This window comes from Macaca fascicularis, chromosome 8 (genome assembly GCF_037993035.2).
Source record: "Macaca fascicularis isolate 582-1 chromosome 8, T2T-MFA8v1.1".
Taxonomy (NCBI): Eukaryota; Metazoa; Chordata; class Mammalia; order Primates; family Cercopithecidae; genus Macaca; species Macaca fascicularis.
The window spans coordinates 33,891,602-33,908,641 of NC_088382.1; the positions used below are offsets into that span (position 1 = coordinate 33,891,602).

The 17,040-nt window shown below is 44.3% G+C and overlaps 1 protein-coding gene across 2 annotated transcripts in view; it reads right to left on the reverse strand.

The window, feature by feature from the left end:
- Window positions 1-17,040, reverse strand: part of GSR (glutathione-disulfide reductase) — a 57,419-nt gene that overhangs the window by 1,734 nt on the left and 38,645 nt on the right. For both annotated transcript variants that reach the window (XM_045398104.2, XM_045398103.2), the window contains exons 8-12: window positions 13,917-14,003; window positions 9,861-10,019; window positions 4,926-5,037; window positions 2,168-2,299; window positions 1,116-1,249 (exon numbers count right to left, since the gene is read on the reverse strand). In XM_045398104.2, coding sequence (XP_045254039.2) covers window positions 1,116-1,249; window positions 2,168-2,299; window positions 4,926-5,037; window positions 9,861-10,019; window positions 13,917-14,003 — 624 coding nt within the window. The remainder of the gene's footprint in view (window positions 1-1,115; window positions 1,250-2,167; window positions 2,300-4,925; window positions 5,038-9,860; window positions 10,020-13,916; window positions 14,004-17,040) is intronic.

The following is a 17,040-nucleotide window of genomic DNA, read 5'->3' on the forward strand; positions in this document are numbered from 1 at the left end:
GGGTTCAAATGCTTCTCCTGCCTCAGCCTCCCGAGTAGCTGGGATTACAGGCACGCACCACCACACCCAGCTCATTTTGTAATTTTACCAGAGATGGGGTTTCACCATGTTGGCCAGGCTGGTCTTGAACTCCCGGGCTCAAGTGATCCACCCACCTCACCTCCCAAAGTGCTGGGATTACAGGCATGAGTCACGTTGTCTGACCGATATTATGATCTTAATTGATCTTAATTGAACCTATAAAGAGCCTCTGGTGATGGCCGGCTCTTCATATTATTCCTCTCCATATCGCAGTTCTTAGTCTTGAGAAGAATGGACTCATAATGTTTGTCAACTGAATGAATGATAACTGGTATGAAGAAATAACTAAGAAGGAGCCTTCATGATTCAATATCCAGAAATCACAGGCTACTGAGGAATGTTCATGGCACCACCATGCCCAGCTAATTTTTGTATTTTTAGCAGAGACAGGGGTTCACCATGTTGCCCAGGCTAGTCTCAAACTCCTGAGCTCAGGCAATCCGCCTACCTCGGCCTCCCAAAGTGTTAGGATTATAGGCATGAACCACAGCGCCTGGCCTCTCCTCTTCTTTGTTTTTTTTTTTTTTTTTTTTTTTTTGCTTTGAGATGGAGTCTCACTTTGTTGCCCAGGCTGGAGTGCAGTGGCATGATCTTGGCTCACTGCAACCTCTGCCTCCCAGGTTCAAGTGATTCTCCTGCCTCAGCCTCCCGAGTACCTGGGATTACAGGTGCCTACCACCATGCCAGGCTAATTTTTCTATTTTTAGTAGAGATGGGGTTTCACCACGTTGGTCAGGCTAGTCTCGAACTCCTGACCTCAGGTGATCCACCCGCCTCAGCCTCCCAGCGTGCTGAGATTACAGGTGTGAGCCACCATGCCCAGCATCATCCTTATTTTTTAAAAGGAGTGGAACCTCCTTCTCGATGAAATATTATGAAGAACCCCAAAATACATATAAGACAGATCAAAGTGGGCCTGCCCAGTTGAATCAGAAGGTTTACCGGCTTGGTCTCCCTCCTTTCCACCCCTGCAAAATACTGCCATCCCTGTCCATTTTGCAGAGCACTATTTAGTTTGCTGGATTTTTCCTTACCTTTTCTTCCTTGTTAGCACAGACCATTTTCATCACACATTTTGTTTTCCTTTTGGTAACTGCGTGATACATCGGGGTAAAGCTGGTTGAATAGATCTTCACATTTTCTTCTCCATATTTATGAATGGCCTCATCTACAATGCACATTAAAAAAAAGCATCTATCAGAAAACTAAACAATTACACTGAACTATCAAAGAGGGAGATGGCCAGAAATAACATAACCTGAATCAAACCACGAGGAAATATCAAACCACACCAAAATGACAGACATTCTACAAAATAAATGTCAGTGTCATGTAAGACAAAAGAAAGGCTGAGGAATTTTGCCTCTAGATGAAAAGAAAGGCCGGGCACAGTGGTTTGTGCTGGTAATCCCTGCACTTTGAGAGATGGAGGCAGGCAGATCGCTTGAGCCTAGGAGATTGAGAACAGCCTGGGCAACACAGTGAAACCCTGTCTCTACAAAAAATTAGCCAGGCATGGTGGTGGTGCAGGTCTGGCAGTCCCAGCTATTTGGGAGGCTGAGGCAGAAGAATTGCTTGCGCCCAGAGGCAGAGGTTGCAGTGAGCCGAGGTCATGCCAATGCACTCCAGCCTGGGTGACAGCGGGAGAGCTTGTCTCAAAAAAAAACAAAAAAACAAAGAAAAGAAAATGATACTCAGTTTACGTAAGGGCCAGTTCTTAGGAAAGATATATTTGTGTGTGTGTGTGATGTGTGTGTGTAGAGCGAAAAAATGAAAAAGCAAAAATATTAAGGTTAGAGAGGAGTCCTTTGTACTATTTTTAGAGCTTTCCTTTAAATTTAAAATTAGTTCAAATAAAAAAGCTAGAAAAAAAAGACGAAAGAGATAGGGTGGTGTGAAGGAAAGATACTGTACATTCGAAGTAATAGTAGGTGAAAAAACTGGAACTATGACAAGAGAGGAACCAAAAAGCAACGTAATCTGGGACTGAGATAGGTTTCATCAGCTGACAGCGACCTAATTTAAAGTTGGGGGCAGGGGAAAGAGGAAGGAAACCACAAATTACCTTCAGTTTTTAAATACCTACCTTCTGTGAGTCCCACTGTCCCAATAGGGGGGTGGCTGAAGACCACAGTTGGGATGTTGTTATAATCCAATTTGGAATCTTCCTTATGTTCAAAAAGTCGATGGGCAAGTTTTCGGCCAGCAGCTATTGCAACTATGGAGATATTTTAAAATCAGTGTTTATCTTACTGTCTATTTTAATATAGCTAAATTGTTCCACTAGCCATTTATCCATCTAGCTTAATGCCCTAGTTTTGACAGTTTCATGCCATTGTTCATTACACTATCTAGACTACAGTGAAGACATACATGCCTCAGCAAACAACTCAAAATGACTGGCTTATGAGAATTCTATACATTCTATTACAGGTTGAGCATCCCTAATTCAGAAATTCAAAATCCAAAATCCAAAATGTTTGAGCACCGTGATGCCACAAATGGAAAATTCCACACCTGACCTCATGTGAAGGGTTGCAGTCAAAAATGCAAAATTATGTCTCATGCACACAATTATTTAAAATATCGTATAAAATTACCTTCCGACTATGCGTATAAGGTGTATGTAAAACAGATGAATTCCGTGTTTCGACTTGGGTCGCATCTGCAAAATATCTCATTATATATATGCAAATATTCCAAAATCTGAAATTGAAAACACTTCTGGTCCCAAGCATTTCAGATAAGGGATGCTCAACCTGTCTGGCCCCACTCCCAAAAGACACATTCACAAGTTCTCACTTACCTGGCAGTTAATCTACTTAATTAAGATATTAGCTTTTCAATACAATATTTATGGAACAAACTATATTAGTTTTGAGCATCTTTAGTTCTATTTTATAACCGTATTAACTTGACAGTAATTAGTTTTGTTTTGTTTTGTTTTGTTTGAGACAGAGTTTTGCTCTTGTTGCCCAGGCTGGAGTGCAATGGCGTGATCTCGGCTCACCACAACCTCCACCTCCCAGGTTCAAGCGATTCTCCTGCCTTAGCCTCCCAAGTAGCTGGGATTACAGGCATGCACCACCACGCCCGGCTAATCTTGTATTTTTAGTAGAGACGGGGTTTCACCGTGTTAGGCAGGCTGGTCTTGAACTCCCGACCTCAGGTGATCCGCCCACCTTGGCCTCTTAAAGTGCTGGGATTACAGGTGTGAGCCACTGCACCCGGCAACAGTAATTTTTTTTTTTTTCCACTTAAAAGTTTATTCTTGGCTGGGTGCAGTGGCTCATGCCCGTAATCCCAGCATTTTGCAGGGCCGAGGTCAGGAATTCCAAACCAGCCTGGCCAACATGGTGAAACCCCGTCGCTATTAGAAATATAAAAATTAGCCAGGTGTGGTGGTGTGTGCCTGTAGTCCCAGCTACTTGGGAAGCTGAGACAGGAGAATCACTTCAACCGGGAGGCAGAGGTTCCAGTGAGCTGAGATTGTGCCACTGTACTCCCAAAGTCCTGGGATTACAAGCGTGAGCCACTGTGCCTAGAATCTTTATTATTACTATTATTATTATTGTTGTTGTTGTTGTTTTTAGACGGAGTCTCGCTCTGTTGCCAGGCTGGAGAGCAGTGCACCATCTCGGCTCACTGCAACCTCTGCCTCCCAGGTTGAAGCAATTCTCGTGCCTCAGCCTCCTGAGTAGCTGGGACTACAGGCTTGAGCCACCACGCCCAGCTAATTTTTGTATTTTTAATAGAAATGAAGTTTCACCATGTTGGCCAGGATGGTCTCGATCTCTTGACCTTGTGATCCGCCTGCCTTGGCCTCACAAAGTGCTGAGATTACAGGCGTGAGCCACCGTGCCCAGCCAAATCTTTATTTTTTTTTAATAGAGACAACATCTCACTATGTTGCCCAGCCTGGTCTCAAACTACTAGACTCAGGCGATCCTCCTCCTTCAACCTCCCAAAGTGCTGGGAGCCACCACACCCAGCCAAGAGCAAGAACTTTCTAAAGGAACTAAAAGGGTTTGAGTGTGTGACTGGCATAGGTTTCATATCCTGATATAAGGCCCTGGGACGTACTGGAATCACTGATGAGGTTCCAGAAGGGTACAGATTAATAGTAGATCAAGTGGCATCATTAATGGATAGAGACAGGACAGAGCTTGAAATGGTGCTTAGGAAGCGGGTTGAGGTATGGGATGCGGGAGAGAAGGAAATCAGTCTTGGTTGCATCAAGACCAGTCATACAAGAATGACAATCTAGGCTGTGTGTGGTGGCTCATGCCTATAATCCTAACATTCTGGGAGGCTGAGGCAGGCAGACTGCTTAAGCCCAGGGGTTCAAGACAACATGGTAAAATCCTCTACAAAAAATGCACCTGTGATCCCAGCTACTTGGGAGTCTGAGGTGGGAGGATCACCTGAGCCCAGGAAAGTTGAAACTGCAGTGAGCCCATGATCACGCCACTGTACTCCAGCCTGGGTAACAGAGTGAGACTCTGTCTCCAAAAAAAAAAAGCCAATCTAAATTACTTCTTCCAAATGCCACTTCCTTCCACTGCCACCAAGCACAAGTCTGCTCCTAACTTAAGAGAGTTCCGCAAAGGGTCATCATATTGTCTGCATGAAAATTTCAGTCTCTGCTAAGCATTTTAAGTCTTTTATTCAGATAATGTCAGGTATCCAACCAATATCTATTTCAACACATTGTACCATTTTGACAACGTAAAGACACTCATCCTTTTAACTTTGCTTAAGCAGACGGCAGATTTGACAGTGAAGAGCTGGATGGATCAGGTAACACACAGACCCTCCCTCACCAAGAAGGCAAGAGACCTTACCTGGAGTGAGAAGAGCTTTTCCACATACATCCCCCACTGCATAGATGCCTTTCACGTTGGTATTCTGGAATTCATCTACTATGATATGACCCTTGTCATCGGTTTGAATTCCCTATAATTACAAAGAGACATCATGTAAACGCTTGGCCCACCTACAAAAAAAGGTAGATCAAACCTCTGGATCTCCCTCCCTCATTTCACATGGGAACTGCAGCGAGAATCTCCAAGAAACCCTGAGACTCAGCTGCAACATGGGAGGCATTTAAAGCTGGCAAGTTTCAAGCTGGGTACAGTGGGCCCACACCTGTAATCCCAGACTTTGAGAAGCTGAGGAGGGAGGATCCCTTAAGCCCAGGAGTTTGAGATCAGCTTGGGCAACATAGTGAGATCCTGCCTCTATTAAAAACTTAAAAATTAGAAAAAAAAGTTGGCAAGTTTCATATCTTCCTTAACGGACAAGGTAGTATTTTATCCACTTCTGAGGCGTTTTAATGGGATTTGACATTGCAATGTACAATTCAACTGGCCAGGTAGACATGAAGAGGAATCACTCAACTATCAGGTGTGCCACTTGGAATCCCTCTGGAGTCCAGCTTTTCAACTTGTCCCATGGAAGCACTGCTCCTGAGGCACACTGACTTAAGCAGTCACCAAAAGCATATTTGTATGCTTATTTAGTTTTTTTTAGAGACAGGGTCTCACTCTGTTACCCAGGCTGCAGTACAGTGGCGTGATCATGGCTCATTGCAATCTTGACCTCCTGGGCTTAAGCAGTCCTCCTGCTGCCTTAGCCTCCCGAGTAGCTAGGACTAGAGGCATGTGCCACCACCCGGATAATTTTTTAACATTTATTTATTTATTAATTATGAGATGGAGTCTCGCTCTGTCGCCCGGGCCGGAGTGCAGTGGCACGATCTCGGCTTACTGCAAGCTCCGCCTCCCCGGTTCACGCCATTCCCCTGCCTCAGCCTCCCAAATAGCTGGGACTACAGATGCCTGCCACCATGCCTGGCTAATTTTTTTTGCATTTTTAGTAGAGACAAGGTTTCACCATGTTAGCCAGGATGGTCTCGATCTCCTGACCTCGTGATCCACCCGCCTCAACCTCCCAGAGTGCTGCGATTACAGGTGTGAGCCACCACGCCTGGCCTTTTAAACATTTTTTTATAGAATAGGTCTTGCTGTTTCCCAGGCTGACCTCAAACTTCTGGCCTCAAGTGAGCCTCACGCCTAGATCTACCAAAGCACTGGGATTACAGGTGTGAGCCACCATGTTGGGCCAAAAGCACATCTCTATGAAGCTTACCATTTTATCTTTAAAAATCCAAGCAACTTTTGCATTTTACTCTAAAACATACTGATGTTTTTTCCAGACTCTCAGAATAAAAGCAAAAACAAAACAAAACAAAAACCACATACTGATGTCTCCCTTAACCAAAAATCTTTCCCTACATGAGGTCAAATTTTTGCTTTAAGAAGATGTATAATGCTTATCATGTGGCTTTGCAAATCCTAAGCACATGTGAGCAGTAGAGATATGGCAGAAGTAGGAAGTAAGTAGCCATAGAGCTTAAGAGTACAACCAACCGGGTGCAGTGGTTCACGCCTGTAAATCCTAGCACTTTGGGAGGCCAAGGCGGGCAGATCACCTGAGGTCAGGAGTTCGAGACCAGCCTGGCCAACATGGTGAAACCCTGTCTCTACTAAAAATACAAAAAATTAGCCAGGTGTGGGACTTCCCTACTTGGGAAGTCCCAGCTACTTGGGAAGCTGAGGCAGGAGAATCACTTGAACCCAGGAGGCAGAGATTGCAGTGAGCTGAGATGGCGCCACTGCACTCCAGTCTGGGCAACAGAACGAGACTCTGCCTAAAAAAAAAAAAAAAAAAAGTACAACCTTTGGTACGGACAGACCAAAATTCAAATCCTAGCTCTGCAACTATGAGACCTTGTATAACCTCCTGTTTATCAACAAATATTTGAGCTTCTATTATAAATGAGACTTTGACTTCATCACTGACAATACAGACATTCTCCCTACACCACAGAGTTTACAGCCCGGTCAATTATCTAGTATCTCTGTGCTCCTGGCTTCCTTATACCTTGCTGGTTGCTAGCAAGATTAAATTAGATTAGTAACATGTTGACAAGACCTAGCACATAGTAATCACTCAGTTTGCATTATATAAATATATCTTAATGTCAAATGAGACTGAACCTTTTTTTTGGCCCCATTCTTCAAAAATTTAGCAAATATAGGCTGGGTGCAACGGTTCATGCTTGTGATCCCAGCACTTTGGGAAGCCGAGGTGGGAGGACCGCTTGAGCCCAGGAGTTCAAAATTAGCCTGGGCAATACAGCGAGACCTTGTGTCTACAAAAATTTTTTTAAAAAATTAGCCAGGTGTGGTGGACAAAGGTAGAAGAATCACTTGAACCCAGGAGTTTGATGCTGCAAGGCTGCAGTGAGCCACGATGGCACCACTGTACTCCAGCCTAGGTGACAGAGCAAGACCCTGTGACAAAACAAAACAAAACAAAGTTAGCAAATTTAGTTGAAAACTGGATCTACCAGTGCTTATATCTGTACAATGGCAAAATGTCTCTTGAAAGGTGAAAAGCGGAATGACTAGTTTTTTGTTGTTTTCTTTTGGTTTTTCTTTTTCTTTTTTTTTTTGAGATGGAGTTTTGCTTTTGTCGCCAGGGCTGGAGTACAATGGTGTGATCTCAGCTCACTGCAACCTCCACCTCCTGGGTTCAAGTGATTCTCCTGCCTCAGCCTCCCAAGTAGCTGGGATTACAGGCATGCATCACCATGCCTGGCTAATTTTTATATTATTAGTAGAGATGGCATTTCACTGTGTTGCCCAGGCTGGTCTCGAACTCCTGACCTCAGGTGATCCACCCGCGTCAGCCTCCCAAAAAGCTGGGATTACAGGCATGAGCCACCACGCCTGGCCGACAAGTTTTGTTAATATGAAAATAGGAAACTAGTTTTACTAAGTGTCATTGAACAAGATTACAATCAAAACATCTCCCTGAATATTTTCTAAGTTAACATGCAGAAAAATGACCTTTTATAGAAACAAAAAAGGAATCCATATTACAACAGAAATTTAGTATTAGAACATAAATCAAAATGGTATACACTGCTCAAGCAGCTCTATCAAATACATACACTCAGGCCGGGTGCAGTGGCTTACGCCTGTAATCCCAGCACCTTGCGAGGCCACAGTGGGCGTATCATCTGAGGTCAGGAGTTCGAGACCAGCCTGGCCAACATGGTGAAACCCTGTCTCTACTAAAAAAATACAAAACTTCAATGGGAGTGGCGGTGCACGCCTGTAATCCCAGCTACTTGGGAGGCTGAGGTAGGTGAATTGCTAGAACCCAGGAGGCGGAGGTTGCAGTCAGCTGAGATCACAACACTGTACTTCAGCTTCGGCAACACAGCAAAACTCTGTCCCCCCCCCAAAAAACAAAACAAAACAAAATAAATATATGCACCTCAAACATAAAATATTCTATTATTACTAATAGAGTAGTATAGCATATCAGAAAAATCATCATCATTATCAACAGCAGGTGAACACTCACTGTGTTCATAATGTAAGCTAGGGTCTCAGTTATAAATTGCTTTGCATGCGCTTTTTCATTTACTCTGCTCTATAACCTAGTGAGGCAAGGACTTTTTTCATTCCCATTGTGAATATGAAGCACTTGAGGCAGAGAAATTAAGCTGCTTGCTCAAAGCCATGCAACTGTTATGTCGCAAGAACTAAGGTTCAAATTCGGGTCAAACTCTGGGAACCACACCCCAAGCTCCCATTCTAGATTTTACTTCAACATTTAAAAGAACAAGTAAAAATGCCAACTGTCCACAAATATAGACAGTGTGGGTAGAGCCAAGAGAGACAGCTTCATATCTGTTGCCATCCCTGTGTACAATGTACAAGACAGTTACCCACCCAGCAATCTGGATTACCTACTGTAGACGCTAAGAGATCAGCACAGGACTTGAAAGAGACATTCACATAGTGAAAACGAAGTCTGTAAGAGGGAGGCCAGTAGGAAACTAGGTTAGAGGTGGCAGGCTGGCTGGGCATGGAGGCTCATGTTTATAATTCCAGCACTTTGGGAGGCCCAGGTGGAAGGATCACTTGAGGCCAGGAGTTCAAGAGCAGCCTGGGCAACATAGTGAGACTCCATCTCTACAAAAAACTTAAAAATTAGCCAGGTGTGGTGGCACACTCCTGTAGCTCCAGCTACTTGGGATGCTGAGGCAGAAGGATCAGTTAATCCCAGGAGTTCAGGACTGCAGTGAGCTATGATCATGCCACTGTACACTAGCCTGGGTGACAAAGCAAGACCCTGTCTCAAAAAAAGAAAAGAAAACAGAAAAGAAAAAGGCCAGATGTGGCAGCACATGCCTATAGTCCCAGCACTTTGGGAGGCTGAGATGGGCGAATCGCTTGAGCCGAGGAGACCAGCCTGGGCAACATGGTGAAACCTCACCTCTAAAAAACATAAAAAATAAAAAAAATTGCTGGGCATTATGGCACACATGTAGTCGCACCTACTCCAGAGGCTGCGGTGGCTGGATCACTTGAGCCCAGGAGGTTGAGACTGCGGTGAGCTTTGATCACACCACTGAACTCCAGCCTGGGTGACAGAGCAAGACCTTGTCTCAAAACAAAAAAAAACCAAAAACTAAAAACAAAACCAGACAAGAAAGGAAAAGGAAATAAAAGAAAACTCTTTTTTTTTTTCTAATTTCAAAGGAAGAAGCAATGAAATTTGATCACAAGCTGAATACATGGAAAAAAGAGAAAAGAATCCAACGGAATCCACCCAAGTTTTGGGTGTCTGGGGGAAAAATAAAACCATAGGGCTCCTAGTAGATTCACGAATGTTTTGGGTAGACCAAGCCAGCTTACCAGTTTGTCTAAACTCAGACCCTTGGAATTTGGGTCCCGCCCAATGGCCCAGAGCAGGCAGTCAACATCTGGAATCACGGTCATGACCGGTAGGCTACCAGGAACTGCAGTAACCATGCTGACTTCCAAGCCTGATGAAGTCTTTTTAACCTCCTTGACCTATTGGCAAATAAAATGTGTTACACGTGTGTGGAGGCTGGGGGAGGACAGGGGAAGAAGGAAAGCAAATACTGAGGAAACTAGAATTTTTAGCGTTAAAGAAAATTCCCACTGAATCCCACATACGAACATAGACATACACTTTTACGCAAAGACCACCAACACTAGAACTCCCTTAAATCAAGCCTGTTCCCTGGGTTGATCCAAATCTTCTAGTCAGAGGTTGGGAATGTCAGCTCATGACACCATTGTAATGCCTCACTTTAAAAACAAGTATTTTAAAGTGTACTTCTGGAAAACTGTAATAACAATTTTTTTTTTTTTTTTTGAGACGGAGTCTCGCTCTGTTGCCCAGGCTGGAGTGCAGTGGCGCGGTCTTGGCTCACTGCAAGCTCTGCCTACCGGTTTCGTGCCATTCTCCTGCTCAGCCTCCCGAGTAGCTGGGACTACAGGCGCCCGCCACCACGCCCGGCTAATTTTCTATGTTTTTAGTAGAGACGGGATTTCACTGTGTTAGCCAGGATGATCTCGATCTCCTGACCTCATGATCCACCCACCTCGGCCTCCCAAAGCGCTAGGATTACAGGCATGAGTCACGGTGCCCGGCCCTGTAATAACATTTTAAGTGGTAAATCTAAGCACAGTGCTTTGAAAATGGGCCATTACTGCATCACTAGGAAACTTTTCCAAACTGCACAATTAGTGCCTCTCCCTGGATATATATATATGTGTATATATATAAAATAAATATGCACATATGTATATATAAAAATATATATTTATAAATAAAATATACATATAAGAATATATATTTAATTAAAACAAATATACAAATACATATTTATATAAATAAAATATAAATATATAAATACGTATTTGTATATAAATAAAATATAAATATATAAAATATAAATATATAAATAAAATATAAACATATAAATATGTATTTATATATAAATAAAATATAAATACATAAATACATATTTATATATAAATAAAATATAATATAAAAATATATTTATATATAAATAAAATATAAATAAATAGATATATAAATAAAACATATATTTATGTATTTATTTATTTTTCTTTAAGAGACAGGGTCTTGCTCTGTTGCCCAGCCTGGAGTGCAGTGGCAAGATCAGCTTCCTGGGCACAGGCTCTCCTCCCACTTCAGCCTCCTGGGTAGCTGGGACAACAGGCACGTGCTACCTCATCTGGCTAATTTTTAAACTTTTCATAGAGATGGCGTCTTGTTATGTTGCCCAGGCTGGTCTCTAACTCATGGCCTCAACTGATTCTCCTCCTGCCTTGGCCTTGCAAGTGCTGGGATTACAGACGTGAGCCACTGTGCCTGGGATCCCTATATATTCTTAAGTGGAATGAAGGGAGGTAAGACTTGGGCTGGGAGAGTGGAGAAAATAAATAGTCTACTGAAGGTCCTAAGATGGTTATGATGGTAGCCTCCACCATCAGCCCAGCATTTTTACATTCACAATTTTATTTGATGTGGTCTATACTGAAAAGGTGAGGCTGTGTGGGGTAAGGGAAGATCATTTTTAAAAGGCTAATTCTCTAGGAAAATTCTGCCTGAAATTCAAGTGATTGCTTGAGGAATAAAGCACTTTGTAATTCTATCTACAAAATTCAAAGGGTATGATTTAAAATTAGATTCTAGGCTGGGCATGGTGGCTCACACCTGTAATCCCAACACTTTGGGAGGCCGAGACCACAGGATCACTTGAGCTCAGGAGTTTGAGAACAGCCTGGGCAACACAGCGAGACTCCATCTCTACAATTTTTTTTTTTTTTTTAATTAGCCAGGCATGGTGGCATGCACCTGTAGTCCCAGCTGCTCAGGAAGCTAGGTGGGAGGATCGCTTAAGCCCAGGAGTTGGAGACTGCAGTGAGCAATGATCGTGGAACTGCACTACAGCCTGGGCAACACAGCAAGACCTTATGTCAAGAAAAATAATTTTAAAAATGAAAGATAGAGGCCGGGCACGGTGGCTCATGCCTGTAATCCTAGCACTTTGGGAGGCTGAGGTGGGCAGATCGCTTGAGGCCAGGAGTTCAAGACCAGCCTGCTAACATGGTGGAACCCCATCTCTACCAAAACAAAATACAAAAATTAGCTGGGCATGGTGGCAGGTGCCTGTATTCCCAGCTGAGGCAGGAGAATCACTTAAACCTGGGAGGTGGAGGTTGCAGTGAGCTGTGACTGTGCCACTGCACTCCAGCCTGGGTGACAGAGCGAGACCCTGTCTCAAAAACAAAACAAAACAAAACAAAACAAAAAACCCAAAAAGATAGGCTGGGCACAGCGGCTCACGCCTGTGCTCCCTGAGAGGCTGAGATGAGCAGATCACTTGAGGTCAGGAGTTGCAGACCAGCCTGGCCAAAATGGCAAAACCCCATCTCTACTAAAAATGCAAAAATTAGCCAGGCATGGTGGTGCATGACTGTAATCCCAGCTACTCAGGAGGCTGAGGCAGGAGAATCCCTTGAGCCTAGGAGTCAGAGGTTGCAGTGAGCCGAGATGGCACCACTGCACTCCAGCCTGGGCAACAGAGCAAAATTCTATCTCAAAAAAAAAAAAAGACAAAAATTAAATTCCATATTATTTCCTAAAAAATAAGTATAAATCTAAAAAAATTAAGGATGTATAATAAGGCATCTGAGCACAAAAATCAAAGTTTTAAAATCCAAATTTTAAAAAATCAGAGGCTGGGTGTGGTGGGTCATGCCTGTAATCCTAACACTTTGGGAGGACAAGGTGGGCAGATCACTTCAGCTCACGAGTTCAAGCCCAGCCTGGCCAACATGGCAAAATCCTATCTCTACAAAAAATACAAAAAAATTAGCCAGGCGTGGTGGCATGTGCCTGTAGTCCCAGCTACTTGGTGGGGGCAGAGATGGAAGGATTGCTTGAGCCTTGGAGGTTGAGGATGCAGTGAGCTGAGATTGTACCACTACACTCCAGCCTGGGTGACAAAGTGAGACACTGCCTCAACAAGAAAAAAAAAAAAAAATCAAAGTTCATCTAAATTCAATTGCCAGGTTTCTAATATTTTACCCTTGACTTCAATGCTGTCATGTAAAATACGGCTTTTTTTTTTTTTTTTTTCTTTTGAGATGGAGTCTCGCTCTTGTTGCCCAGGCTGGAGTGCAATGGGGCAATCTCAGCTCACCGCAACCTCCACCTACTGTGTTCAAGTGATGCTCCTGCCTCAGCCTCCGTGTAGCTGGGATTACAGGCATGCGCCACCATGCCCGGCTAATTTCGTAGTTTTAGTAGAGATGGGGTTTCTCCATGTTGGTCAGGCTGGTCTCGAACTCCTGACCTCAGGTGATCCGCCCGCCTCGGCCTCCCAAAGTGCTGGGATTACAGGTGTGAGCCAACGCACCCAGCTGGGTTTTTTTTGTTTTTTGTTGTTTTTTGGTTTTTTGAGACGGAGTCTCACTGTTGTCCCCCAGGCTGCAGTGTAATGGCACAATCTCGGCTCACTGCAACCTCTGCCTTCCGGGTTCAAGCAATTCTCCTGCCTCAGCCTCCAGAGTAGCTGTGATTACAGGTGCACAACACCATGCCCGGCTAATTTTTGTATTTTTAGTAGAGACAGGGTTTCACCATGTTGGCCAGGCTGGTCTTGAAGTCCTGACTTCAAGTGATCCGCCCACCTCAGCCTCCCAAAGTGCTGGGATTACAAGCGTGAGCCACCGCGCCCGGCCAAAACACAGCTTCTTAGGAGGAAGGAAATAATCGGGAGTACTCTAGAGGGGGAATATATGGACCGGGGTAGACAGAGTGTTCGTGTTTTAAACAACTGGGTGAAGCCACAGGCAGAAAGTGTGATTGACTGGGGACCATGTGCGTGACTGGGCTCGGCACCGTACCTGGGAGAACTTCAGCACCTCCACGCCAGCGTTCTCCAGCTCCTCCGTGCAGTTAGTGCTGATCATTGAATCAAAGCTTCTAAGAACCTGCACATCAACATAGGGATGGGTAATGGGAGAGGAAGAAACCTTGAGCAAAGCCACACTACAAACTTAGCAGGGAAACTTCAGCATATCTCTCCCCTAATTATTTCCTCCTTACTTATGTCAATATTGGGAGTGGAGTATTAATAAATTCCCTACTTTCCTACGTCACCACCACCATCTGCAACACATATGACTTCACCAACTCCTGTCTTACAGTTAAATGGACAGTCATTGTCCACTGTCTTCTCGCAAAGCTTGCTTCTCTTTTCCTTAAGTTCAGGGAACAGAAATTCTCTTTCCACTTTTCGTATCTCAAGGTCTGCTTTCTCTGATATGATGGAAGGGAAGGTTCACTAGCAAAATCTTGTCTAGCCATAAATCTCAACAGGTTGGCCTTGAAGATATATCTATGATCATCCACATATGGAGTTCAGGTGGGAGGTCATGAGTTCTTCACAGAGTAGTTCTTTTCCTTTTCTTTTTCTTTCTTACTTTTTTTTTTTTTTTTTTTTTGGAGAGGGAGTCTTGCTCTGCCACCCAGACTAGAGTGCAGGGGTACCATCTCAGCTCACTGCAACCTCCACCTCCCGGGTTCAAGCAATTCTCCTGCTTCATCCTTCCGAGGAGAAGGGATTACAAGCACCTGACATCATGCCTGGCTAATTTTTGTATATTTTTGGTAGAGACAGGGTTTCACCATGTTGACCAGGTTGACCTCAAACTCCTGACCTCAGGTGATACGCACACCTCGGCTTCCCAAAGTGCTGGGATTATAGGCATGAGCCACATGCCCGGCCAGAGTAGCTCTAAAATGGAGTTAACACTGGGACAGGAAAAAGGAGAATGAACTTGGTGCATTCGGGATGGGAGAGGGCAGGAAGCCCAAGTAGGATGTGGCTCTCTGCAAAGTAGCCAATTTGACAGATGCAGGAATTGCCCCCTCTATTGACAGACTGCTGCAGTTTATTTACGTATTTACATATAAATTCGAGCTAGGAACTCCTCTGCCTTTCCCCATCCTTCTAATTTGCTGGATATATTCTAGCAAAATAATACTTACCTGTGAAAAAATTTTTCAGGACCTAAACCTCGTGGAGCTAATTATACAACCAGTTTCAAAGTCACAGAGAAAGTTCCTTGAAGTACATAGTGCCTAGGATTCTCAGAATCCCTGTCTCCCTCCATCTGCTCACATAAGAATTAGAATCAGGCCAGGTGCCGTGACTTACGCCTGCAATCCCAGCACTTTGGGAGGCTGAGACGGGCGGATCACAAGGTAAGCATCCTGCCTCGGCCTTGCAAGTGCTGGGATTACAGGTGTGAGCCATTGTGCCCGGGTTCCTGTATATTCTTAAGTGGAATGAAGGGAGGTAAGACTTGAATTGGAAGAGTGGAGAAAATAGTCTACTGAAGGTCCTAAGATGGTTATGATGGTAGCCTCCACCATCATCAGTCCAGCATTTTTACTGGTCTTGAACTTGAAAGACCATCCTGGCTAACATGGTGAAACCCCATCTCTACTAAAAATACAACAAACTAGCCAGGCATGCTGGTGGGCGCCTGTAGTCCCAGCTACTCAGGAGGCTAAGGCAGGAGAATGGCGTGAACCCAGGAGGCGGAGCTTGCAGTGAGCTGAGATCGCATCATTGCACTCCAGCCTGGGCAACAGAGCGAGACGCCATCTCAAAAAGAAAAAAAAAAGAATTAGAATCATAGCATCTTGGTAATTAGGGATCTGATAAATTCTGTCCCTGCAGAACTAGGTCCCAAAGGCATTATGTGGCTTACCTAAGTCACAAATTTGTTAGGAACAGTCAGCTGCCCAGGCTAGAGTGCAATCATCTTTGCTCACTGCAGCCTTGACCTCCTGGATTCGAACCATTCTCCTATCTCAGCCTCCCAAGTAGCTGGAACTACAGGCGTATACCACTATGCCTTGCTAATTTTTAAAATTTTTTTAGTAGAGATAGGGTCTCACTATGCTGCCCAGGTTGGTCTTGAACTCCTCCCTGCTATTTGGGAACCTGAGGCAGGAGGATAGCTTGAGGCCAGGAGTTTGAGACCAGCCTGGGCAACATAGTAAGACCTCATCTCTAAAAATAGATAAAAATTAGTCAGGTGGCACATGCCTGTAATTCCAAGCACTTTGGGAGGCCAAGGTGGGCAGATCACTTGAGCTCAGGGGTCTGAGACCAGCCTGGGCAACATGGCAAAACCTCACTGGGTGTGGTGGCATGCTCCTGTAGTCCTAGCTATTTGGGAGGCTGGGGTGGGAAGATCGCTTGAGCCCAGAAGGCTGAGGCTGCAATGAGCCATGATGCGCCACTGCACTCCAGCCTGGGCAACACAGTGAGACCCTGTCTCAAAAAAAAAAAAAAAAAAAATTAGTCAGGGCATGGTGGCCCACACCTGTAGCCTCAGCTTCTTGGAAGGCTGAGGCAGGAACATCCTATGAGCTCAGAAGCCTGCAGTGAGCTATGATCACGCCACTGTACTGCAGACTGGGTGACAGAGCAAGACTCTGTCTCTAAAAAAAAAAAAAAAAAAAAAAAAAAAAAAGAAGTTCAAGTGTATGATCTACAAGATTGCCTTTAATGCAAGTTCATTCAATCTGCAGCAGCCTGCAGGCCAGAGTGCGGACCAAGATGACTTTGAATGTGGCCCAACACAAATCTGTACACTTTCTTAAACTGCTATGAGATTTTTTTTGCATTTTTTTTTTTGAGACACAGTCTTGCTCTGTTGCCCAGGTTGGAGTGCAGTGGTGCGATCTCGGCTCACTCATTACAGTTACCTGCCACCATGCCTGGATAATTTTTGGATTTTTAGTAGAGATAGGGTTTCACCACGTTGGCCAGGCTGGTCTCCAACTACTGACCTCAAGTGATTCGCCTGCCTCGGCCTCCCAAAGTGCTGGAAAGTAGAGGCATGAGCCACTGTGCCCAGCTTGCAATTTATTTTATTATTAGCTCATCAGCTATTATTTGTGTCAGTATATTTTATATGTAGCCCAAGACAATTCTACTTCTTCCAGTGT